Below are 27,532 nucleotides of genomic sequence, written 5' to 3' on the forward strand. Positions count from 1 at the left end.
TTATAAATGTAACACCTTTGATCCCGCCCAGACCTGCCACATCAGAACTTACCTGTGTGCTCAGGCCTTGTTTCCTGGGTGATGAGTAAGCTCATTCGAGTTTGAGCAGCACTACTGAGTCACACAGCTAGAGTTGTAGCCACAATTTCCCGATTTCTAGTCTAGGGGGAATTTTGAGTCTTAGAAGTGACCTCTTTTGTGTTCAGAATGCATGGTTGTTCCATAAAATATTAAGAAGTTCCCTGCTGCATCAAAACATGAGATGTGGGGATACCAATAGCCTTCTGCTTAACTTGGTGAGGAGATGAAGCAGAAAGGAAGCTACTCTGGCATCACCTAGCATCATTCCATGTCTGTGGCTGCATCAAATGCTCACCTGGTCAGCCTTGTGCAGCTTCCCTCTGTGAAACTTCCGACCCATGGGAAGGGAGCAGTGACTCTGAGAATACCTTGGTCAGGGAAGTGCTTTGCCGCAGTACATGATGTGAGAAGAGTCCTCTTGTGTTAGATACTTGCAGTCCATTTTGGGAAATGCATCTGACCCCACTCAGGCTGATCCCAAATCCCACCCCTTTCTCTGTGATAGGATCAGGTGACAGTGGCATTCAGGCTCTTCGTTGGAGTCTTGGCTTCTTTGACTTGTGCCTTTCTTCTTGCATTGACTTTGAACTGTTGAGATGGGAATCCGGAAAGTAACACTACTTACGTCCATGTACCAAGAACAGTTGAAGCACCATAAAAGGTGCGTCTTCAGAAGTTGCTACAGAGCCGTCTTGGTTTCTGGTTCACCTTGTAAAACAGGAGTGATAGCACTGCAGATGACTTCCCAGACTCTTTCTCTGGGCACAGAAACATGGTGCCCTTTGTCTTCAGCTCCTCAGTTAGTGCAGGCCCTGTAGGAAGTTTAGAATTAGTTCTGTGGGGCATGAGGATTTGGGCAACCATGTGTCAGCTTTTGACTTTGGCAGGTACCTTTAAGGCAACTTTTATGGTATCCTAAGTGCTCTTTGGGTTGATTTCTTAGACCAGGAGGCAGATTGCAAACTGAGGTCTGGGGGTTCTTTCCTTGCCCTGGAAGCTTAGAGCCTGTTGAGCCTTGAAATCAAGACAGGCCCTCAGAAGATGTACAACTGGCACAGCAACAGTGCATCAGGGGTTGGGGTTGGGGCAAGCCCTGGAAACCGCAAAGAAGATCCCTGTACAGTGAGGTCTGGTTTACTTACCACTGCGGTCTCCCATCTGCCACTGCATCAGAGCCAGTACCAGCTTGAACCCTGGGGTGAGAAAGGTCCACAGAGCCAGGACCCAAGTGTCCCTGAGCCTTGTGTGAGAGGATTCCTGCCAGACTTGTGGCCTTAGGACGTGGTTGACTATTAGTCTGGGGCCAAAGCTGCCTGAGGCTGCAGCTCTCTTTGGGCCCAGTTCTGTCTTTAGGGTCTTTAGATGTTATGGAGTAGTATCCTAAGGCTCTGAGGAATGTGGGGCTGGAACCAAGGAGTCCGTCTTCTGGTCCTCAGCAGGTGGCTCATCTGCATTTTGAGAAACTTCCAGCATCTTACATGCTCAGGTCCCTGATAATGACAAACTGAGGGATAGCTCCAAAGATTTGCTGGAGAAGAAAAAGATCATTTCTCAAAAATCAGGGCTACATACAGAGAATCAGCATGTGTGTAGACCCAGGGCTACATAAATATGGAATTATCATGTACTATGTGTGTTTCCCCCAAGAAAATTGAAAACATCTGCTGTCTTGGGTTCCTAGGGGTATTCATCACAGAGCCAAAAGGTGGAAATAACCCACAGGCCCATCACCAGTGAGTAGAAAAGTGATGGAGTTTGTCCAAACACTGGAATATTGGTTGGTCATGTATAGCATTGCAGTAGTGATGCAGGCCCCCACCATTAGCACATTAGATTAAGAGAAAGAGACCAGACATTAAGACCACATATTGTATTCTTTTGTAATATTTTTCTGTGTTGTGAGTAGGGCATTTGTTTTCCTCTACTTGCAAGGAAGAGTCTCAGGGATTTGGGGTGGAGGAGAAGGTGAAGGGAAATCATTACTGATTTCACTTCCCCAAAGTGGTGATAGCCAGGGGCTGGGCCAGATTAAAGCCATGAACTTGGAACTCCATCTGATAGTTAGGGCCCAAGCACTTGAGCCATCATCTGCTGGCTCCCAGGAGGCATTAATAGGAAGTAGATTGAAACTGAGTAGCTGGGACTTGAAGTTGGCAGTCTGATAAGAGTTCAGGCATCCGAAGCAGCTGACCCCTAGGATTTCAGGCAGGTCAAGCTGTCTGGAACAGAGAGGAGGATGAATAATTGCAAAAGGAGTTGAGAATTCTAGTGGAGAGGACATGCTATCAAAAAAGAGCAATAAAGTAATTTCCCGAAACACTTTAAGTAACATAATCAGATCCAAACACTGTTGTGCACCCTGCAAATGCATCTATGATTGTGATTGCTTCATTTATGCTGAGGGAATGTGCCCCAAAGTCTACAGGGGTAAGAACACAGGAAACTTGAAACAGATTCACAATTATAGCATTTTACTTTTTCCCCTGTAAATTGCACCTTTTTACCCCACACGGTAGGAATTTACCTGGAAAGCATGAGCAGATACACATTAAAGAAAATTGAGATTGTTATCTGAAGCGTGTGAGCTGAAAAAAAAAGGTTGACTAAATATATCATTCCCTAAGTGTCTTAGAAAGAATGAGACCAGATAATGGTCAAGAGCACTTTTTCTTCTTCTTCTTCTTTTTTTAAAGCATTTCACAGAATTGTGACTCAGTTTTATGATTCTCATTCCTTGCTTCTCTAGTTCTTTGTATCCATCAAGCTCTGACTTTTCAGCTGAGTCTCTGCTCCTTCTGGTCACAGTCCTGAGATGCCCCGAGCATACTGGCATGTGTGGCCTACCCTCCGCTGGTGTGTGGTTGGCCTGGCTGTGGTTGCCCGTGTCCACTGGGTACTGCAGATTGGGAACATCTGCCAAGAGACTGGGGCTCCCCAAGGGACATGATCAGCACTCCTTGGGGGTATGGCAGGGAGGCCATCTGGTGAGAGGAAGGATCCTGTCTTTAGCCACCAGTACTCCTGTGGAATCTTCTTCCAGGCAGAAGCCTCATATGTATTCCAAAGACTATGCCCCTGTAGATTCTACAGACACTTCGAAGGCAGTATGGGGAGCCATGGAGGCCAGGGTAGGCTGCCCTTGGCCGAGCCTGACACCTGTGTATGCTAGTTCTCTGTCCTCTAGTCCCCCACATCCAGGAAACAGTTGTAAGGTGTTCAGTGCCAGTTGTGTTTAAATCAGCTGTAAAGCCAGTGTGAATCATCCAGTGGACACTGTCAAAGTCAGTCATTTCACGTGAGTTAACCACTTAAAAAAAAAGCAAGTTGTGGGAAACATTGGAGACCAGGGTGCACATTGAGTTGTACATCAAAGAACAATGCCCTCCTGACCTTTCGTCCAGAATCCAATGTGCTTAAATGTGGAGATCTAAGCTGCGTATAGAGCATTGTAGGGGAGGGGAACAGGGGTCGGTTTAACCAAGCACTCCTTCGGTGCTTTGTTTCCCATGGAATGTTCTTGCAGTTGCTGGGATATGGAGGAAGCACTAGATGGGGGCTTGGCAAAGCCCTTACCATGACTTGGGGAACTAAGAACTGCCCACAAAATAATGTCACACAATGTCGAGATTTAATGATACTGGACAGAGCTTGTGGGGTTAGACCCTCGAGAGGGGAAGAAGCAGTTAGGGGAGAAGTTTTAGGGCAGGTGTGTGAAGGTAGCTGGTTTGGCGATAGGAGGGGGATGAAGCACTACAGGAGAGGGAGAGAGGGGGGAGTGTGGGTGTGCGCGGGTGCTTAGGCCTTTCTCCAGTGATGTGGTGCAGGCGGCTATGAGATTGGCTGAGCGGCACATCCTTCCCTGAGGTTTTGTGGCGCTGAGTCAAACAAGTTAAGCATTCCTAACACCTGTCATCCACAGCCAGACAGAGCTAGCTGTCACCCCTGCTCAAATTGTGAAAACTTTGTAAGAAGTGAAGAGAAACCAGTCAGTTCTGCAGCTTGGATCTGGGGATCTGAGCTTCCAGCCTGTTGGCCTGCTTCCATGCAGGACAAGTCCCACTAGAGGTAGTTTACCCCTTATCCTGGGGAGATGCCTGCTTCTCATTGTTGCTGTTGTGTGTATCCCCATCCGTTTCCCACTCGCCATCTCACCTTGGGGACCGCTGTTCATTGTTGTGTTCCAGCAACTCATCACCAGGTGCATTAGAATCGTGGACATACTGGGCTTAGTTGGGAGATGGGCATTGTCTGCTGTCCAAAGGTTTGCATGGTGGGAGAGGAGTAGCTGAAAAGGTCATACAAAGGAAGGTGTGCTCCCCCAGTTACTGCCCTTCCTCTCAGCAGTGTGTACCAGGTTCTTTTGCCTGTGACCTCAGGGACAGCTCCATTATTGGCCCCTGTGTTAGTATTCAAAGGGCCTTTCTGTTTATTTGCAGTTTCTAAATCTTATTATGAAGGCTAGCACTGTGGTGCTGCAGATGACAGTGTTGGTTGTGATGCCAGCGTCCCATTTGTGAGTATTGATTTAAGTCTGGCTGCTCAGCTTCCCATCCAGGTCACTGCTAATGCACCTAGGAAGACAGCAGAAGATGGCTTAAGTATTTGGGCCACTGCCACCTGTGAGGGAGGCCTGATGGAGTTGTAGCTCTTGACTTCTGTCTGGCAGAATTCTGACTGTGCAGCCATTTGGGAGTAAACAGATGGAGGATCTCTCTTCTCCCTCTTCCTCTCTTCCTATCTCCGCCTCTCCTGCCTTCTAATAAACAAATAAATCCTTAGAATTTTTTCCCTAAACAACTCCTTTATTTTGGAGGCTTGCAGTTTTCAGTCAGCCTTGAATAATGGCTTGTTACTGAACACTATGTACAAGATAAATTGTGGCAGCAAACAGCATCTGGTCCTTGTATCAAGCCTAGTTGAGTAGAACGGTTTGATGCTAGTGAATAGCGTGCCTTGTGTAGACTTGAGCAGACTCCAGCGATCATCTCAGTTAAGGTTCATCAGCACTCTGTGATCTGCCTCCATTTCTCCACTCAGTTGTTTCTCTATGTGGGAATTCCAGCAGTTGCTGTCTCTTCTATGTAGCTCATCTTGCCTCTTGGCATTAGAACCGGGGTTCTAGCTTCTCTGGGAAGGAGAGTCATTTCAAACTGAAGTTTCTCTGTGCTGCCCAGCGGGTAGAGCCAGGATTTGGGGTGGGTGGGGGAACCTCTCCTTGCTTTGGAAGAGCAGAGGTCCTTATTTGGGTAATGCCTTAAAAGCCTGCTCCAGCTGGGGTTGGAAATAACCCTTCATTTCCCTGGGCTTCAGGCTTTTCCTGAGGGAAGGAGCGGAATGGGTTGGGGGGAGTCTTTGTCACCCCAGGGTTTACTCTTAGCCTCTTGCCTCAGAAAATGGCCTCAAGAATTTATGTGGTCAGCTGTAGTTTACTCTTGAAAAAGCCTGTTACAGACCTGACCTAGGCCCTCAAGCAGGCCAGACTCTCCCTTAGGCTGCAGGATTTTCCAGAAGACAATGGAAAGAAAGTCTTAGGCTGGGTCTTTTTACGTAAGATTGTAAGATTTCCTTTCCATGAGAAGGTGGCCAGGAAAAAAAAAACCTAAAACAAAAAAACAAAGAAAACCTGTGTGCAGGCGGCATTCAATGCCCTCCCTCTTGACTTCTAGTTGCAATAAAGCTTGTTTATGTGATTCTGAAGAGTGGGGGCAGTTGGGAATCCTGAGGTACCATGGACAGGTACTAAGCATTTAAAAAAAAAAATAGATTTATTTATCTGGGCCCCAGCATGGCAGCCTAGTAACTAAAGTCCTGGCCTTGCAAGCGACGGGACCCCATATGGGCTCTGGTTCTAATCCTGGCGGCCCTGCTTCCCCTCCAGCTCCCTGCTTGTGGCCTGGGAGGGCAGTCAAGGTTGGCCCAAAGCCTTGGGACCTTGCTCCTGCTTGAGAGACCAGAAATAAGCTCCTGGCTCCTGGCTTTGGATCAGCTCAGCTCTGGAGTTGCAGCTACATGGGGAGTGAACCAGCGGGTGGAAGATCTTCCTTTGTCTCTCCTCCTCTCTCTATATCTGACTTTTCAATAAAAAGATCAACTTGTGGAGAGAGGAGACAGATTTTCCATTAGCTGGCTCATTTCCAAATGCCTTCAATGCCAGGGCTGAAGCCAAGAGTCAGGAGCTGTGTCTAGGTCTCTCACAAAGGTAGCAGAAACTCAAGCACTTGGGCCAGTCTCTGCTGCTTTCCCAGGCAGTTGGAAGAGAGCTGGATTGGATGCAGAGCAGCCAGGACAGGAACCAGGTGTTACAAGTGATATCAGTATGGGAGGTGGTGGATTTACCCTCTGTGCCCCAACTCTGGTCCTGTGGCTTCTGCTCTTAGTTTTATCAAAAGTGAGAACAGATTGGTTTGTGTCTCCATTGCAAAAGCTGATAGGAAGAGAGCTGTGGACTATTTTAGACCAGGATCTGGATTGGGTGTTTACAAACTTGGGCAGAAGGTGGGAGTGCCTAACACTTTGTGTCTTGCAAGTTCTCTGTGGTGCTCAGAGTTATAGAAACATAGGAGCTGAAGTCAGACTTCAAACCTCCGATTCATCAGGCAAAAGGCAGAGGCAAAGAGGAGTGGGTCGTTCCTCCAGTTTATCTGTCCACGTTAGTTGTCACTGTTCAAGGTTCTGAGAAATACAGCAGACAAAAACCCTTGTTCTTGTGTTTTGTTGGCATTTCAGTGGTGAAGGCAGAGTCAGTAAGGGAAGGATGTACAGTGTGTGGAGGGTGATCAGCTATAGGAGAACAGCAGCAAGCAAGTGATCTGAAAGGTCAGTGTGTATTTGAGTAAAGGTCTGAGACATCTCATTCATGGACGTGCCATTCAGAAAGGGATGGCTGCCATGAGCCTGCAGGTGTGAGGCCAGCTGCTTAGACCAGAATGTCTCATGGCAGGAGCTACAAGGTTGGATGGTGGGAGTCCTTGTAGATAAGAGTGGGAATGTATGAAAAAGAGGTGGGAAGGCTTGGTCACAGGATTCTTCCCGAACATTGCGTACAAATCCAGATTGCAGGCTCTGGAGAGATGACGCGCAAGACTCTCCATCTTCTGTCAAACTTTGTGTAATTAGCTTTTGTGCTAGTTTGTCAGCTCCCCGAGAACAAGCCTATTTTTCTTTCACCCATCATGGACTTCATCAGTGTTTGTCATCTGGAATGGAGTTCACTGTGTTCCAAGGTCATCACTTGGACAAAGGCTCTCTGGTTTCTAGTGCATGGCTCTCTTGTAGTAAAAATGATTGCCTGGGGCTGGCACTGTGGTATAGCAGATTAAGTTGCCATATGTGACACTGGCAACCCATATGGATACAGTTTATGTCCTAGCTGCCCCACTACTGCTAGTAGCCTGGGAAAAGCAGTGAGAGATGGCCCAAATGTTTAGGCTCCTGCCTCCTGTTGGGAGACCTGGATGAAGCTACTGGCTACTAGTTTCAGCATGGTTCAGCCCAGGCCATTGCAACCATCTGGGGAGCAAAACCAGGGGATGCAAGATGCTTGCTTGCTCGCTCTCTCATTCTTTAGAGTGTGTTTGTGTGTATATGTGCATATCGTTTAAAATTGGAACACCCATAGCCACGATGGAATTTCCTCTGGGTTGACCAGATCTTGTTCATACCACAGAGGCAGACTTTTGGGCTCAAAAGACTGACAATATGGATCTCATTCCAAACAAAGCCCTGAGCCTTCCCATCCTAGCACCAAAGCAGCTGAACCAATCAACCACACCTAGAAAATTCTTGCACTGCCAGTATTGACAATTTTGCCTGAGGATTTGAGCTCTGGTGTTTGAGGGTTGCCACTTAGTCTACTTCTTGACATAATCCAAACATGGCCTAGGGTTTTTTGTGTGTTTCGAACCCAGGACAAGCTGGCAGTGGAGGGTGTGGCGGGCCATGGGGCTGATGGAGAGGCAGGAGCAGGTATGGTGGGCACTCACAGATTCTGAGGCTTGGCCAGGTGCACCAGCTGGCATGGCTGCTAATGCCCTTTTACAGAGGGAACTGGAATATTCAGATCACATTTGCTCTAACCTCTTTCTGTTATGCCATCTCTGTGCCTTTGTCTCTCATCTGTTGAGTGTGAAGAATAAACATGGGTCAGAATAGCCAGTGGCTCATTTTATTTAGCCCTAGGTGGAAAATAGGCAGAGTTCATGCTGATAAAATGCATCATCAGGTATTTTTACACAAGATGAGTGCTAGTTAAGGGAAGCAGGTGTCTGCCATGCAGATGTCTGACCATGCATTTCTCCAATAGGGAAGCAAGTCATTATCTCAGATGTTGGATAACAAACCCTTCCGGAGCAGGTGTAGACAGGAAGATTAGAAGCATTTGCAGTTGGCATCCCTGGCCTGAGTTCCTTCTGATTCAAGCTATGTGTCCAGAAGGGCCTACCCTTCAGGCACTTCTGGTGCAACCAAATGCCCCCAATGACAGCAGTTTTCCAAGTGATACCTTGGGGCTGTCTGCCAGCCACAAGAGCAATGGCTGTGTGCTTGGCTGAAACACATACTGGCAGGCTCTACTCAAGGTAAGTGGAGTCCAGATTTGCACCTGACAAGCTCCCCAGGTGGTTCCTATGCACATTAAAGCATGAGAAGGTTATAGGTGATACCCATGTTAGCTCTGCTGGACAATCTCAAAGGCAGGCATGGGACATTCCCAGTTTTGGGTCATTTTTGGCCCCAGGATTCTTTCGCTGATGCCTCCCCCCCCCCCGTTTTTTTTTTTTAAGATTTATTTATTTTTAATTGGGAAGACAGATCTACAGAACAGAGCGCTTCCATCCACTGGCTGCATCAGCAGAAGCTGAGCCAATTCGAAGCCAGGAGCTCCCTCTAGGTCTCCCATGTGAGTACAGCTGGGCCTGTGTCCCTCACATATCCTGCCCCTGCAGGCTGGGAGTTGCTCTTTAGAGTCTTGCTTGATTTGTGCTGCCATCACTGACTTGCTGACATGTCCCCTAACTCCAGGTATGAGCTGGTAGGGAAAGGAGGTTAAGCAGCTCATAGTTTTCAGTTTCCATGAGAACAGGGGAAAAATAGGCCTTCTCATAATGTTCAGGCTGCAACTAAACAAAACAGAACTGAGCTTCCTTGCAAAGGAAAGCAATGGTTTGGGTGCCAGGCTGTGTTCTAATGGCACCTTTCTCTCCAGAGCCCCTAAGTGCACTGTAATGATGGGTGTTGTGCATTTCGCCTCCCCTGGCCATGTGGAGTCCCAGGGAAGAGCTCCAACCCCCCTTAGGGGGGGTGTGGCGAAGGCTGGGGCCATGCTGTCCGACCACAAAGATGACAGGACATTTTCCAGGCCTGTGGCTCTGGCCTCATAGAAGGGAGAGTGCCCTAGGGGACTCCCAGGGATCATGGCTGCTGCCTCCCCAGGCTTGCACTGGACGTGCCTTCACCCCAACCTCACAGCTCTGCAGCTGAGCTGCTGCTGAGGCAGGGTTGCTCACCAAGGATGTGGTCAGATCAGACACCTGCCCTGCTATTGTCCTCCTGGAACCCCTCGGCACTTGGGCAGGAATGGGGCTGGTGCCATGGTGCTGGGGAGGATGTGTGTGTGGTAGATGATTCCTATCCCAGAAGAACTTCATCTCTTGTGGATATTGTTTTAACCCGTATCCATGCCTGGCTCTTCTCTTGGACCAATCAGATGTTGCTTCACTGCCCTTATCTGAAATAATTCAACCAGCTTAGGCCTACCAGACCACAGTAATTTGGAGACCATACATAGAGTAATTAACATAGTACATGCCCCAAGCTTGTCTTCTGTCATTGATCTTGATTCTTTTCAAGGCTCCCTTTGTCCTTACTCCAATGTGAATGGACATGGACAGTGAAGCCCCTAAGGCAGAGAAAGCATATGTGCTTCTTTGCTTGCACACCTAACCCCTCCCCTGCACCCTCCTAGGCCATGCACCCCATAAAGCTGTTTGTGGTCATGGCCCAGCACCTGTGGGTGGCCTGCTCTTTCAACTCCTGTATGCCCCCGTGCCCCAGAGCCTACCCCAGGGGCTTCTCCTCTGAATGCTTGGAGAAACAGGTGGAGCTGGATGTGAGGCTGGTGCTCCTGGGATACACACCCTGAATAATTGAGGTAGGAAAGCACTTTGCGACAGTGACAAATGACCTTACCACTGCAAGGCACCATCTACACTCAGTGAATCTGGTAGCTGCCTCAGGGCGGTATGTGCTGACTGAGGCAGTGTGAGGGGCACACCACTCAGTACCACTGCCCACTGTTCCTGCAGTCAGCTGTATCTTGTGCAAAGAGGAAAGAAATTGCCCCTCACAGGAATCCAGGGGTTCCCTGTCCCACTCCTCATGTCCTGGTCTATCCTTGCACAGCCTGTACCTGGCAGGGAACCAAGCACTAGTCTCTCCACTTCCCAGTCTTCCCAGGGACCATGATCAAGGTGACTCATAGCAGTTCTGGCTTTCCCAACACATACCACTCAGTCTTTACTTTCTGACCAGTTCTAGCTGGGCCATCCCCAGCACATGGAGGCTACATGCTAGATCCAGCCTTTGCTTCTCCAGTTCATGTTCTGTACACTTTGCATACACACTTTCACATTCAAGAATAGTGTTGGTGTAGCTTTATGCAGTTGGTTGTATTCAAGTGACCTCTGGAAAGCAAATGGCTCTACTGTGGTTTGCAACTAGACCTAAGAAAACCTTGAGAATCAACCTTCCTTTTCTTAACCAACTTTGATGAAGGATAATTGATATGCAGTAAAATGCACATGTTTTTACTAAACTATGTGATGGCTATTGACCATGTTACTAAAGCAATTCTTCCAAAATTTTATTCTTTATGAACTCTCCATTCAGGCGACTGCTGATCTTTCTCCCATTATGGAGGAGTCTTCTCTGAGACTTCCTAGACATGGAATTCACATGTCCTGGCCGCTTTTCCTTGGCATGTATTGTGGAAACCCATCTACATGGCTGCATGTCTCACTCCTTGCATGTCTGGTGGCGGCGGGGGAGGGGGTAGTTCCCCTGTATGAGAGCATGGGTTTCTTTATGGACACTTTTGGACATTGGTTCCCAGTCATTTTGCAATTATGAATAAGGTTGTTGTGAATCTCAATGACATGTTCTTATGTGTGAAAGTTTTCATTGTCTTTGTGGAAAAGCTGAAAGTGGCAATGCCAGGTCAAGGGGTAGGTGCATGTTTTCATTCATAAAAAACTGGAAGGCTCCACTCCATGAAGGAACTATCCAAAGCCTTAAGCCCCTTTGTCCGCATGTGAAACCTCTGCATCTCCAATATTTCAATGGGAAGAAATGGCTTGGGAAGTGGTTGATTGCATCATAAAATACTGGTTAAGTATTAGATTCAGAAGTACTTTCTGACCCTTCATCTTCTCTGTAATTGAAGTCTGCTGAGATTTTGAAGTCATGAGCATGTTACTTTCTAGTTGCATTGTCAAACCTGGGAGGTTTACGTAGCTGTTGGCACACAGGGAAAGAGACATCATACACTGTGGTCTTGCATTCCCACTGCTGGGACCTCAGCTGCGTGTTAGCTTTGACTATCCTCCTGGGCCCAGAATCTGGGACCCAGAAATCCATTCAGAAGGAAAGGATCAGAGCAGAGGTATATATGAGACAAAACCACTCTTTAAGGTGTGCTGTTCTTAACTGAAAAAGTGCAATGATTGTCTTTTATTGTGGTTCTCCCTGCCCCTATTGGTTATGGAATAAACTCTCATTAAAACATTGTTCCCCCATAAAAGGTTTAGTTTCATTTGTTTAAGGGCAGAGTGACAAAGTTTAGAGTTTTCCAAAAAGCTTCCCCAAAAGCCCACAACAGCAAGGGGTAGGCCAGGCTGAAACCTGGAAACAAAACTCTAGGTCTCCCATGTGGATAACAGAAGCCCAAATACTCTAACATCATTTGCTGTCTCCCAGAATTCATTAGCAAGATTTGAAAGTATAGTTTCTAGGCCTTAAAGTAGCATTCTGGTATGGGATGCTGACATCGCAAGTAATGGCTTAATCCACTATACTACCCCCAACCCAAAAACAAAACAAAACAAAATCTGTCCTTTCTCTGGTTTCACTTTATTTTTATTTTATGCTACTTCTAGCAGAAGAGTGTCTGTTTTCATCTTGCAGAGAACTTTAAGCAAGTGTCCTGGCCCCATGGGGAAGGCAGGTGAACTGCTGAGCTTGCCACTCTGAATGGTGACATGATTGATGCTGGATTGTTCTCTGGTGACCCAGGCTAATGATCCCTGGCTTCTCTCCAAGGGTTTGACATCTGCTTGCTCTTTCAAAGTGTCCAGGGCAGGGAGGGAGGCTGAGAATTTCACTTACCAAAAACCACTGGCCCTGGGAAAGAAGTCTTCATTCTGAACGGGTGATTGGGTCTTCCAGAAGTGGCCCTAGACCCCAGGTGGGGTTGTATGAGTTCGGGCAACCTCCTCCCAACTGCTAGGAGGACCTAACTGACACCTACTGGGAGGTGGCACACTGGTGCTAACTGGTTTCCTGGAAAGGCCTGAGTGTTGATTTCATGGATATTTATTGGAAACATCATTTAAAGCTTAGGGATTGGAGCGAAGACAGAATTGTTGCTGAATATTAGGTGTATTGCCAGGGGCTCTACCAGCATAACCGATTTTATCATTTTGTGGCTTTAGCAAGTGTACGTTCATCTGAGGCCCAGAAAGAAACCTCTTTAGAAAAGAAGGTGTGGGCTTAGGGGTGCAGGTGGTGTTGTGGGAGGCCCACATGTATGCCAGACATAGAACCAGGCCTGGAGAACATGCTGGAAGGGCAAGCAGCAAAAAGAAGTCAAGGACAGAAGGTGGTAGCTTCTGTGAATGAGGCTGGGGGACTTATCATGGGCTAAGACCAGGCTGGCTCTCGTTGCAGTCTTGGTCTCTGTGAGAAGGTTGAGTAGGTTTTTGATGGGGGTCGTCAGGGGCTGGGACTGTGGTGTGCTGTGGTTTGGGGCCCGAATGCTGGGCGGATTTTACTTTCTTAGGTTTTTCCTCAGTGAGTAATCAATTGAAGCCTCCTGTGGATGGCAGCAGGGACTGTGGATGCCTCTGGAAGAGCTGGAGAGAAAGGACTCCTTTGTCCAGGAAGCTTCTTGCCCTTTGTGCCCACCAGTGGGAGGTGGGAAGGGCTCTCTCCGACTGCAGGGCAGTGGCTGTCATTGTCCTTTGAGGAGGAAACCCCCCACTTGCCATCAAGCCCTCTCAGCAGCATGGTTTATTTGTTCTGAAGTGAGGACTGGAAGGAGAAATATGTACAAATAGGAAACAGGTACTGATTTTAACTTAATTTTAAAATTAAGAAAGGGAATTAAAAGCCTACAGATAAAGTATTACAAAGTTCTGTTCAGATTCCCCAATGAGACATAAGTGAACCAAAAAGGAAGACAGAAATACATAAAGGGAGGGAGACAGGAGGGAGTGTAGTCAGAAAATTCCCCTTGGAGACCGGGAGAGACAGAGGGAGACTGAGGCCAATATCCATCCTCACCTGTTGTTCACACACTGTGGCCTCCGTTTTCCCCATTCAGGTGCTCATGGTCTGCTTTTCAGTGTCAAGGTCAATCCTCTCCATGCACCTATGAGGTCCTTCCTGTGTTGGGCCAGTGGTTTAGCTTCTCAGCAATGGGACTGGATGGTTTCTGAGGACCTTTCTCTGTCCTTTTCTTGGGTCCTGGGAGAAGAAAGGCATGTTTGAAATAGAATCCCGGTTTCCCAAGTGTCTGCACTAGCTGACTCTGGCCTTACTTATTGCCGAGAAGAGGTATTTTGGGAACTGTGGCTAGAAGCAGATGGAAGTGTGCTTTGCTGGAGTCCCAAAGCCGACCAGATTGCTCAGATTTAGAATGAAAATTAGTCAACTGAATAGGGAGGGAAACCAACATGATTGCTTAAGCTGCTATCCTTAGTGGAGATCTAGAGGATGGGGTAGTGGTTCCCAAGAAAACCAGCCTGAGAAGAGATGGGGTTCACTGGGATGGTCACGGGCACACAGGGGACCCTGCACAATGTTTTCTAACTTGGGGTCTTTTGCAGGCTCCTAGACAACAGTTCCTTGGAAGTTTTCTTTGCCTTTTTCATCATGGGGGGAATAAGGAGCCTACATTTGACACCTCCCTAGGTTCCAGCACCTGCAACAGGGGACTGTCTTTCTTGCCAGGTCAACTTCTCTATTTACAATGAGTGTTGTGAAGTTGGGGTTGTACCCTGGGAGCTCTTTGTGCCCTGTCTGAAAGAAATACATAAAGGGAAGGACAAGGAGCTGGAATCATCTGCCAGAGACTACAAAAAAGCATCCTGAAGTCCAGCATCCCGAAGTCCAGCATCATGAAAGTTATCTGTGCCCTTCCCTTTGGGAACTCGGAGCAGACACGGAGCTTCCTGAAACTTCTCTGTGGAGCTTCCTACAGGGATCCCTGGCCTCACACAGAACATGCACATCTGCCTGTCATGTTTATCAAGAGCTAACTCCAGGTCAGCAACTACCATGGATTGGGGAACAGAACATGGATGAGAGGTGGCTCTGATGTGGGGAGATTGTTGAATGTGAAAAAGGATGAATTCTGATTTATGGCAGAAAATGCCAACAGCCAAGCTTGAGGCTGCCAAGGGGCAAGGATGAGGCAAGCCTTGAATAAGCCTCAGGCTCATGATCCCTTTCTTTCTATGGGCTCATCCTTGGGTAGGATATTTTATAATAGACCCTACTTCAGGGGCAAGCAGTTTTAAATGAGCAGAAAGTACAGGGAATTCCCCTCTATTCACCTTCTTAAGAACTGTTATTACCTTGCATGAGTATGGTACATTTGTTACAGCTGGCAAGCTGAAGATGATACCTTATTATTAACTGAAATCTGTGGTTGCTGTTGGTGTTTACTCTTCATGTTGTGCTTTTTATGGGCTTGACAAGTGTGTAATGACATGTAATCACCATCACAGTGACATTCAGCGTGATTGTTTGACTGCCCTCAGAATTCCTTGTGCCCCACCTATTGATCTCCTTCCCCACCTCCAACCTAAGCAACCACTGGTCTTTTTACTGTCTGCATCATTTTATCATTAAGCTGTGTCACATGATTGTGAGACTCCACCCCCTGGCTGTGCTTGTTCCAACTTTTCTCTAGGCAAGAAAAGAATACAAGAAGATGTGAAGATGTACAGGAAAGCAGGCTTTACTGAAAGGGATGCTGTCCACTCAGACATGAGTGTAGGTGGCCTTTCTGTCACAAGGAGAGAAGGGCTGCTGGCCCCACGAAAGATGGGGTAATCATTTTTTAGAGTGGGAGTGATGCCCAGAATAGCACCTAATTGAATATTCCAAGAGAATGGAGTTTGGGCAAGGCTTGAGTACTAGTTGCTTCTCATCCCTTTGTGGGGATTGCTGACGCATCTTGGCAGCTCTTATGTTGGAATCAAGTGTCACAGTGTCTTGTGCATGATAGGAAGTGAGGCACAGGTGCACATGGGGAAAGACCACTGAGTCTGAAATTATGTTGGATATTTCCAGTGGGTATGCATGGGAAGGGTGGAATTCTGGGTCTGCGTGTCACCAGGTACTGCTTGCAAATCTTAAGTCTCTCCTCATTCACTAGCTACTTGTCTGTCCATATCCATAAGGTTGGCCAAGTGACATATCTGCATAGTGGATAGCAAATCAAGGATTAAGGATTGTGTTTCTAGCAAGAACTTAAACCATGTTGTAAATAAGGTCTTCTTCATTATTCTTCTGTCTGTGGAGTCTCAGACCTTCTTGTTGTGGTCCTTGGGTCTCTGTCCTCAGGCTGGATGTGCCATCTTTAGGCTGACTGTGGATGCCCCCAGGTGTCCACTAAAACCCATAGGACCACAAGCAGGAGTGATGAGTCTGACATCACCAAAGTCCTTGTGTGTGTGTGTGCACATATGCACATTGATTCATGTGGTGACTCAAGTGTTAGGGTTGATGTGATCAAATTTATGTAGCTCAGTTGCTTACTTGATTTTTGTTGTACAGACAGGACAGGGGACCTGTTCTATTTCTTTTAGTCACTTTTATTTTCTTTTCCCCACACCTTAGAGCCTCTAAATCCAGCTCTATGGCCAGCAGTGATCTTATTTTCCACCTTGGTCTCTTTCCCTGTAAAGTGAAGATGTTGCCTTTGGTTAAGGATTTTAACCTTGGGGTCTATAGAATCTCCTTGAAAGCTCAGAGGAGAGGCACCTGTGTCTTGTGAAGTCAGCTTGATCTTTCATGTTTTGGCAAAAGTTGTGTGTTTTTTTAAAACTTATTTTATTTGAAAGACAGAAAACAAAGGCAGACTAGCAGGCCTTCCACCTGCTGGTTACCCTCTCAGAAGCCTGCAGCAACCAGGGCTGAGACAAGGTGGAGCCAGGAACCCAAAACTCAATCTGTGTCTTGCACATAGGTGGCAGGCAGGTATCCTAGTAGTTGAGGCATTTCCTCACTGACTCCCAGGGTACATATTTAAAGGAATCTGGATCTCAAATGCAGAAGCTGAGACTTGAATTAGGCACTCCAATATGGGATACATATATCCCAAGGATTGGCTTAACCACTGAGCCGTTTGCCTGTACAGAGGGATTCTCTATCCACTGGTTATTCTCCAAATGGCTGCGACATCCAGGCGAAATCAGGCTGATGCCCGGAGCGTAAAACTCATCCAGATCTCTCATCCATGTGGCAGAAACCAGAATACTGGTGCCATAATCTGCTACCTCCCAAGATATGCATTAGTAGGAAGCTAGGGTAGGCAGAACCAGAACTTGAACCTTGGCATTTTGATATCTCACAGCCCTCTTCAAAAGCATCTTACCTATTAAGCCAAAACTTCTCCTCTAATAGTCTTAGAGTTGGTGGTTTTGATGAGCAAAAAGTATGATGATCTAGACCTCTCTCTCCCATTTTCCTTCTCAGTGGTAATTTCAGTTGCTCCCTTTTCCATTATTTAACTGATGTGAATTGTGTCTGAGTGGTGCATATTGTAATCTTTGTCCCTTGTGCACTGAAGCTTTTTGTTCCTTATGTTGTTGGCAACGTTTATTTGCTGGTGTTTGTGTGCCACATAAGGTTTTTTAAAGGCAACACTGGAATGGTGTCTAGGGTTTTTTCATTTTTGCCTTCTGTCTTCTTAGTATGATAAGCTAGTTTAGTGTATAATGCACCAACTGAATCTATTAAAGAAATAGAGTTCATTTTAAGAAGTAAGAAGTATGGGGCAAAACAAAACAAAACAAACAAAAAAACAGGAGGGCCAGTTGTTAAGACCTAACAATGTTCTGATTTCACCTCCTTGTCCTTGTCAAGTGTGGCTCCTAATTACCCTCCACTCTGAGGCCAACACTAAGCAGTTGATTGCCTGTGGGGGCAGATTTAATTTGGAAGGGAGTGGGAGAATAAGTGCATGCATTCCTTCCTCCATTATTGGCCAAACATAGGTTATGCTTTATGTAAAATTAGCACTGATGTATAATCAGTCTCCCCCTGGCCCCTGCCGCTTTCCATCGCAGCTCTTCCCCAGCCATTAGAGTGAGCACTGCCTCTTCTATGGGCCTCCAGTAGCTTGGATGCTGAGGAACTGCTGGTACCCCTTGGGGTTGTACTGGAGAGAGGTTTTGTTTGATTTTATTTTATTGCACAACTTGTACCTAACAGTCCCTAGCAAGTCTAGACTGCAGCCCCACATTTATGCTTTGAATCTTATTGTTAAAACTGTTCTGAGATGCTTGGGTATCTTTTTGCCCCCAGTATTCTGTCCGAGTGCTCTCTAGCACAGATGGGTGGCAAAAACTATATTCTTGCATTCTGCCCTGGTAAGGACTGTGCTAGTCTGGCTGGCACAGGTGCATGATCAAGGTGGATCAACAGAACAAAGAATTGCTATGAGCTTGAGGGGGAAATGCATAGGCAGGAAAGCCTCTGCAGTTGCCTTTTTGCTGGTGTAGGGTAGGCACAAGCCACCTCCTGTTGCACGTATGTTTAGTTTGTTTTGCACTGCCTGACTTTTAGGCGGTGGACACACTTGACATGCTCTGTTTTGCAGTCAGGAGCCATTGGGGCAGTACTTGCAGTGTGCATGATGTAGTTGAAAGATTAAGAGGACTTGTACACTTGACTCCATTACTCACAGGCTGAAACCACATGTGCATTTCCAGCTGAACACACAAAGCACATGTGTGTGCAGTACACACATGATATCCAGACAGACAGTATAGTTTGCAGAATAGAGGACTAGGTTGTAGAGCCAGGGATGGCCATGACTAGTGGCCCTTCTACATTGCGGTAATCTTATACACATCCACATCACTCATGGTTGAGAACCATGTCTGTGTGTGACAGGCTGCTTCTCAGGAAGCAATGCTACAGCAAGGGCAAGGCCCTCTTGGGAAGCTGGCAAGCTCAGTGCTGCTCTGAACCATGGTCCAAACTGAAAGGGAGGCCTGTGCAGCTGAGGGGAGGCTGATTTTCTGCAAGGTGGAGCTTGGATGCTCCGCAGTTGAAATGACTGGTTTCTAGAGCAGGCTTCCCGTAGGGGTGTTCGCCCCCTGCAGGAGAGTGACGTGACTTGCTGCACTTGAGCCACATTAAAGGGCTTTCAGGTGCTGCTGATTTGGGCTTGATGTCTGACAGTTAAATACCTGCTGGATTATCTTCTTTCAGCAGGAATAGTACTTCTTGTAAAATGACAAATTACAGATACTTTTACAAGTGTTCTTGTTCCTTAATTCTTCCTAATTCTTAATATGGGCTGCGGTGGCTCCTAAAATCTATTAAGAATCTGCAAAACAAGTCAGGCTGGGCATAGGAGCTCTCTGGTTAAAAATAAATAAAAGTAAATTACACTTTTGAGTTTGAATCTGCAGTATGCATTTGTTTTCCTTTTTAAAAAGCTTATCTGGTAAACAGAGGTACAGAGAGAATGGGGAGACAGAAATCTTTCATCCACTGATTCACTCTCTGAGTGTCAGCAACAGTTGGGATTGAGTTGAACCAAAGCCAGGAGCCAGGAGCTTCATCTGAGTCTACTCCATGGGTGGCATGGGCCAAGCACTTGAGCCATCTTCATTTGCTTTCCCAGGCATGTTAGCAGGCAGCTGGATCAAAAATGGAGCAGCGGGGACTCAATGCCCATGTGGGATGTCAGTGTCACAGGTGGCAGCTTTATCTCCTATACCACAATGCCAGCTCCTGGTATTCATTTTACATCACAGTATTTGTTCTTTATAGAGACAGAACATGTTACTAAATTGTCTTGTTCTACCAGTTAATTGGTGCTCTAAAGTCCTATTCTTTTACATGACCTTTCGGTTATTTTCATTTCAACCATAATGGGGATAATCCTAGTTTTGGTCTCATCTGATACAAAGATGAAGGCATGGCATTTGTTTAAATGTTAATTTCACAGAAAAATCAAAGTTTGCAGCACTTTGGGGGATGGTGTCATTGTCCCCCAAAATGAAAGTCACTGTTAGTCATTTATATAGAAGTGAAAAAAATTACACCTTAAGGGATGCCACATGATAGAATTTCTTTTCTAGACTTTGTACAATGCGTGGGGTTAAGCCAAAACTTATAATATTGTTCTATTGACTGGGAGGGTTTTTTTTTTTTTGAGCTTTGATATTAAGAAGTCACAATGAATCTGCTTATCTCCTGGAAGTCTAGAGTGAAAATTATCTTGCCTAAAAAATTTCTTATTGAGAATATTTTGGAATAGACAGCTACTTCAATAACTAAAGTTTCTGTTTTTTGAAAGTAAACTACAGATGGAGTATTCAAATTGAAATTGTAGTTTTTTTTTTTCTAATAGAATGACACTTGGCAAAGTGGGAAGGAGGTGTGTTTGGCACACCTGCTCTTTATGGGATGATATTTCTTTCCAAAGAGTGCACTGTAGCATCAGAACCTCCCCAGCATCATCTTGTGCCACTGAGGAGTCAGCTGGCTTGTTTTAGAGGTTAAAAATGTGACTGTAAACCAACTAAAAGAGAAATGGTCAGGCTGGCTGAAGATTGGGATACAGTGGTGTTTATTGAAAACTGTGTAGATAGATTTCGGTTAGAAGAATGGGAAAGCATATATCATGCAAACACCAACAGTGGCCACATGAAGGTCAAAAATGTGGACTTTCAATCAAAGAATATTCCCAGGGATGGAGAGAGATGATGTAATGCTGAAAGCTAAAGTCACCTTGAAGTCCTGGCGATCACAGATGGGAGTTCATCCCACTCCAGAACTTCAAAGCACCTTAGATCTTACGAAGCTGTAAGGAGAAGTATGCAGTAAGTTCACTAGACCAGTTGGAGACTTAAGCACTGTTTGCACACCATTCTACAGCACAAGCATGTGGAAACTTAGAGTGTAGAAGAGCTGAACAGGATTACTCAACTTGACCTAGTGCGTGTTTATAGAACATACTACCTTGTTTGTTTGTTTGTTTTTTACAATCTTGACATAATTAGGGTAAAAAGTTTCAAGCACTACAGGAAGATGGGCAAGACAATCAGTTCCGTATTGTTTCCTTAATATATCTGATGTAAAAGATTTTAAGGGAGAAGCCCCACCCAATCTCCCACCCACCCCAGGTCCCAGATGTGGGGCATGCTCCAAGGGTCTTGCTCAAGTGGTTTTGATAGATCAACAGTTCTGAATTGCTGCCACTCTCACCACTCCAAGCACGATGCAGTCGTTGGACAATCCACTGATTGACATAGTCCATCATAGAGTCTCCGTTTGCCCAGTATTTCGCTGCCAACCTGCAGCTGAGGTGGTTGATTGACTTGTTCTGTCCTCTGTCTTTTGCTGGTTAGGGTTCTGAGTCCGGAAGCTCGATTGGGGGAATCCCCAAAGAAACTTTGAGGTGTTCCCAGACCAGATTCTTATATGTACTAGCAAGCACAGGGCCCAGCACAGTCCATTGCCCCGATCAGCTGGTGGTTGCAATTGCTGGGTTGGTTCTATTTCCATCCCTGTCTTCCACTGGAACCAATGGGTGTTTGCAGTCCAGCCTGAGAACATACTACCTTGTTATAGCAGAACACATATTCTTTGTAAGAACACATTAGACATTGGTGAAGATAAACTATATCCATAAAATAAGCCCTAATAAATCAGTTATCACAACATTATTAAGTGTATTTTATGATCATAAATAAATTAGAAATTAGTAAAATATCTGGAACAGTTCCAAATATTTGAAACTTATATGCTTTTAATAAATCATGGACTTAAAAAGTGACAGGGTTAAGTTATTTCCTTTTGAAATGAATGAAAAATTCATAAATAAAGTTTTGAATGAAAAATGAAAATATATCAAATGTACGGGATGTAGCTACACCAGAGCTAAGAAAGGAATTGATTGCATTAAAGACTAATGTTAGGAAAGAAGAGCTTAAATCAATCATTTAAGTTTTTACTTTGAGAAACTAACCATTATGGTTGGTGAAATAAGCAGTTCCCAAAAGAAAAATATCATATGTTCTCCTTGATCTGTGGTGACTAACAAAGTACCAAAAAAATAAAAGAAAATGTATAGGAGTGAGATTGGGGCTTCAAACTTGTTTTTTTTTTTTTTACAGCCTTTGTTTTGGTTTCTGCCTTTTTTTTTTTAATTTTTTATTGGAAAGGCATATATACAGAGAGGCGGAGAGACAGAGAGGAAGATCTTCTGTCCGATGGTTCACTCCCCACGTGGTCACAACAGTTGGAGCTGAGCCAATCTGAGCCCAGGAGCCCAGACCCTCTTCCGGGTCTCCTACGTGGGTGCAGGGTCCCAAGGCTTTGGGCCATCCTCAACTGCTTTCCCAGGCCACAAGTAGGGAGCTGGATGGGAAGTGGATCTGCTGGGATTAGAACTGGCACCATATGGGATCCCAGCATGTTCAAGGCAATGACTTTAGTCACTAGGCTATCACACTGGGACCTGCTTTCTGCATTCTAATTGTTGGATGCTCTGCTTAACAGAATGTTGATCCTGTGATTGAGAAGTGAATTGGAAGTATGTCATAATAAAAACCTAGGGAGCATGAAACAGACAAACAAACAAACAAAAAACCCCAGGGCAGGAATATTTGATGGAGAATGCATGGGGGTATGGGGATACCACATGCTCTTAAATCTGTATCTGTAGAGGGCTAAGACCTCTGAAAGGAGGATACAGTTCAAGACTAGAACCACGTTCATCACCAAGTCAAATGAGAACCAAGCTCAGGCCTGGTGCAGTAGCCTAGCTGCTAACATCCTCACCTTGCATGTGCTTGGGATCACATAGGGGCACTGGTTCATGTCCTAGCAGCCCTGCTTTCCATCTACCTCCCTGCTTGTGGCCTGGGAAAGCAATCAAGGACAGCCTAAAGTTTTGAGACCTAGTACTTGCGAGGGAGACCTGGAAGAGACTCCAGTTTCCTGGTGCAGATTGACGCAGTTCTGGCTGTTGTGGCCACTTGAGGGGGCTGAATCATCATACAGAAGATCTTCCTCTCTGTCTCTCCTCTCTGTGTATATGACTTTGCAATTAAAAAAGTCTTTAAAAGCTGTATTGTGAAATATGTGATATGTTCACTTTATATGAGTAAAAAAGGACAGTGAAATAAAGCAAACAAAATCTCACACAGTAATGAGAATAATGAAATAATCAACATCTGGTTCTTTGAAAAGATTAATGAATTGACACATTGGTAGCCAAACTGGTCAAGTAAGAAGGAAAAAAAGATGAATTAGCAAAATAAGAAATGAGAAGTTGCTACATTCAGTGACAGGGTGACTATATTATTTCATAGTAGAACTATTATGAAAGCCTTATACCAGTTCAACTAACAGCTTAGATGGATATATTTCACAAATTACCAAAATTCACTTAAGTACCTAATCAGAATGCATATAGTTATTGAAGAAATTAAAGCTTGTAGTTGAAAACTTGCCAATAGTAACAACAAAAATAATCCCAGGCCCAAGGTGGAGTTTCTGAAGAATCCTACCAGTTAGGAAATAAATAACATTAAATCTGCACAAGCTGATTGTGAAAGCAGAAGGAATACTGCCAACTCCTGAAATCTCTTGCCTCAATGTCACCATCATTGCAAGAAAACTATGGATCAATATTTTTCATGTATATAGATGAAGAGATTCTCAAAAGAAAAGTCTCAGTTAATGGTTTTCCCACGAGTATTTAGTTCCTATCTTTAAAAAAGGGCCCCAAATCATAAAAACCTATCTTGCAAATGATTCACAAATCGGGGCATATTGCTGATGACCAAAGGAGACTCATGATAATGTTTTGATCTCATGTATGGCATATTTCTGCTTTCATCTCATGATCCTTCAGCAAGAAGGCTGAGGGCAAGCCTGTAATCTTAGGAAGAGGTACCCGCAATTGACTGCTTTCTATAGTGTTACTCCTGCTTGAGATCATCCTGGCCCACTTCAGGGTCCCCTTTGATCTGATGGCTTTGCTGTTAATTATCGGAAGTGGCACTGGCAAAGATAGTGATTGGAGGAGTCCCAGATGTCACCTGTGAATGCGGGAGGAAGTGATGACCTGGAGACCACTGAAAATCTACTCCAGCAAAAAGGGGGACCCAGTGGCAGAACTATGGGTTGAGGAGTGTGTGTGTAGGGGGATACCTTTAGAGTATCTACTGCCATGCAAGTGCTGAGTGCTATCTACCCTGCAAAGTTGACACATTCTCACAAGTGGCATTCTAAATGCATCTAGGTCTGTGTGTACCATACTCTTCCACCCAAGTTTGTGGCACTTACACGTAGGAAAATGTGGCTGTGCCCTATAAACCAGTATCCACTTCCAGGCTAGGATTGAAGCCAGAGGTGTATAATCTTGCTTAGAACTCTTACTTGTTCTAGTACTTCAAATGATTTGTGCTCTACTCCATTAGATGGTTTAAAGGAACCATCACCCTTTCAATCTTTTGTTGTCCCCGTTTTGCAGGTAGAGAATTTAAAGGCATAGGAAAAGAAGGTATGTTTCCTAAGGTAATAGGATAAATGGATGCCAACAGCAGATTTGAAGCACATGTTGTGAGCTTGCATAGCCTTTCCTCAAATTCGCCACTTGACTGCTGTACCTCCGGTTCCTAGCTTAACACCCAGCAAGTACTCAGTACATCTGTGTTGGAGGGTTTCCCTTGGGGAGTTCCGACATATGGTATTAAGAATGCGGTCCTGAGTGCCTGAGTCACTTGAGCATGTCTTCTGGAAAACGGTAGAATCCAGGTTCCCAAGTACTCTGTAATCAGTCGAGCTGTATCCCACCTCTATCCATGTGTTTTCAGCACCTTGTAGCACCCCCGTTGTATATGATTGACAACAAGACCCAGACAGGCCTAATGCTGGTTTCCTGCCAGTCAGTCTGTTGAGCCACCGTATGTTCCAGAGAACGTTGATCCACAGTAGTTGTCTGAGAAACCAGTATACCCTGGAGATGGGAGTTGCCACAGACTTTCTGCACCTGGGAGAAGGGCCTGCGAGGCAAAGGAGAAGGGAGGTGGAAGGATGAATTCTGTTTTGACTGTGCGGATTTACTGGGTGTCATTGCCCATCAAATGGAACTAGTCTACAAACTGGAAAGTGGAGTCTGTCAACAGCTAGACACACAGATCCTGGCTGAGGATGCAAATCTAGTCTCCACAGCCCACGCAGCCTTCTCTGTGCCTCCTGCAAACCAGGAACAAAGATGAAGGATTATGTTCACTGTTGGAAGTAAAGGCTGTGTCCTCCCAGTGACAGATAAGCTGTAACTATCTTCCAGTGGAAGTTCTGTTCTGGTTCATTTCCTTGCTGTGTTTCTCTCACCTCTTGGGTCTGTGAAATTAATCTTGTATGTTGCATTCTTTATTTCAGAAAAACTATACAACTCCAGTGGGCGAGATCTAAGACGGGCCCTTTTCTCCTTGAAGCAGATCTTTCAGGTAAAAGGGGGGAGAAAAATATTCCTGGCTTTGCATTGCTGTGGTGTTAGAGACAGACAAGCTTATTTTTGAGTTCATTACAAAGGCAAATCTTTAGGTGATAAACATAAATTAGGTCAGAATATCAAGTGAGAGTATTTTACCACATCAGACATGAAATGTCCAGAAAATATTATCAAACCATAATTTGTTTTCCATATTTACTTTGAGTTTAAGGAATGAAAAGTCTATTAAACATACAGTAAAGGATTTGCCAGGGACAGCCAGGTGCTTCCCACCTCCCTCCTGGACTCTGCTGATTTTCCCATTTGATGTTCATCATTGCCATGTGTTTCTGTTCTGATGATAAATACTCAACCGCAATATGTTATGCTCTTTTGCATTGACTGTGTGTGTTTACAACCATGTTGCTTGGATCCTACTTTAGCTTATTTACTCAGAGTGCCAATGGTGTGGATACAGTCAGGACTGAAGTGGCTTTGGTTGAGTATTCCATTATATGAGCAAAAAGCAAGTTGTTTTGTCTACTCTTTTATTAGCAGGTAATTGGGTTCATTTCTAGTGTTTTGCTATTAACAAAGCATGCTGCTGTGGTTGTGTGTCCTCGACCACCAGTGCAATTCTTGCCTTTGGTTTCATTTTGATCCTCCACTCAAGCCTTCCTTCCATCCTTGCCATGATAAAGTCACCAGCTTATAACAGATGGTTGGGACAGGTGCTGACAGGCTCCAAGATGACCACTGTTGGGGGACCGTTGAGAGCTGCGTCAGGAACTGGGTCAGGAACTGGGTTCATGCAGTTAGCATCTGTCTAGGCTTTTCATTCATTTCTTGTAAGACTTTGAACTTGAGTACATTCCCTTTCCTTCAGTCCTTGTCTTATCCATATTCTCAAAAGTTTATCTTCATCAGTGCTAGTGCTAGACAGAGTGGGCTTACCCATGTTCAAAATGGAACAAGCATATAGGAAGGCCCAAACTCCTCCCACTTGTACATTTTGTGCTGTTCTTCCTTAATCTTGTGTCATCCTACTTTTGTCTTTTTTCCAGAGCAGACTCCTTCATATGTGTAGACACTCCTGGGGACAGTCTGGGTCTCACCAGGGTGCTCTATGGAGCCATCACACCCCACATCTTAAAAATGCTGTGGTGGGTAGGCACCTACCTTGATTCAGGCCTGTCCTTTTCTGTCCTGAAAAATGGCACCAGCTATCGCCGGTACTGCCTGCATTGGGTTCCCTCAACTCCATTTTTGATTGGAGGAGTTGAGGCACTCATTCTCTGCATGGTTCCGAGTGACCTTCTGTGTTATGCCTGACTTGCTCAGTTTGGCATTGAATTCTTTCTTGTTTGGCCTCCATTGCTCACTTCTCCATTGTATTTCCAAAAGCAATCCTTGCCCTCTCTTCTAATCCTTGTTTCTAGACCTTTATCTTCTGTCCCAAGATGTATAACCTCTCACACCCACTCTTCATATCCTGGGAGCTCCTCCTGCTAGGAGCTTGTCTCTAGATGATTCATCATGCTTATCAGGGTCTCTGCAAATAGCTTCCAAAGACCCTATGCTTACCCTTAGGACAGAGCTAAAGACACTGTAGAATGCTTTTATGAGTTCAGGAGTTCAGTAGCCTGGAAGCTTTCTGATTTTGTCTCTAGGTCTTGGGAAACAAGTGCAGTGTTTGGTACCAGTTAAGGATGAGATGAATGGACTGGGTAATACAAATAATCTTGTATTACATGCCCATGTCTTAAAAGTGTTGGCTCCTGCTAATAAATGCTGTGCTAAGTATGTGTCTTAAAACTCCATTTCCAGTGTGTCCATTCTTCACCCACTTGAAAACTCCCTACTGCATTTGGCCCAGACTGTTACTGTGTCACCAGAGTGCCATGTTTCTGTCATTCTTCACCTTGCCTCGTTCAGTTGGCAGCAACATTGACTCACATTGCTTAAACTTGCTGCATCTTTGAATAGAGAGAAATTATTCCAAGTGATTGTAAAATATTGTAATTTATTCAATTTTAATAAGGTATACTCTAAGGAAAAAAAAACTAGGATAAAAAGTGTTTATAGTTGTATTCAGTGGGAATAGCATTGGTGTTACTATTCTGAGACTGGTGTGTGAGAGATTCTGTCATTAGTTATTAAACATTACAACTAGTAAGTTAAAACTTCTTGAATTTAATTGGAAATGCAGAATGAGCTCTTGGTGTACCTTATTTTTTTGGATTAAAAATCTTCTATTTTTTATTTGAAAGAATTAACATTATCAACATCCATAGTATATTTAATTTTTATTTCAAATTTTGAATTTTGTACAATTCTGTATAGTCTGGGATTCCACCCCCTCCCCCGCCAACTCCCACTCCCCGAGTGATTTTTCCCATAGTCACAACAGTACATTCCTTTGTAAGGAGTTACAATTCCATCAGTCTGCTCAAATAGGATATTTCTAGTCCCGTTATTGAAAAG

At 45.1% G+C, this 27,532-nt stretch overlaps 1 protein-coding gene across 5 annotated transcripts in view; it reads left to right on the forward strand.

Annotated features, from left to right (window-relative positions):
- Positions 1-27,532, forward strand: part of FHOD3 (formin homology 2 domain containing 3) — a 431,569-nt gene that overhangs the window by 159,422 nt on the left and 244,615 nt on the right. For all 5 annotated transcript variants that reach the window (XM_040984913.1, XM_040984917.1, XM_040984914.1 and 2 more), the window contains exon 4: positions 24,997-25,064. In XM_040984913.1, coding sequence (XP_040840847.1) covers positions 24,997-25,064 — 68 coding nt within the window. The remainder of the gene's footprint in view (positions 1-24,996; positions 25,065-27,532) is intronic.

Source organism: Ochotona curzoniae, unplaced genomic scaffold (genome assembly GCF_017591425.1).
Source record: "Ochotona curzoniae isolate NIBS_2020 unplaced genomic scaffold, NIBS_Ocur_1.0 contig_43, whole genome shotgun sequence".
In the NCBI taxonomy this organism is placed as follows: domain Eukaryota; kingdom Metazoa; phylum Chordata; class Mammalia; order Lagomorpha; family Ochotonidae; genus Ochotona; species Ochotona curzoniae.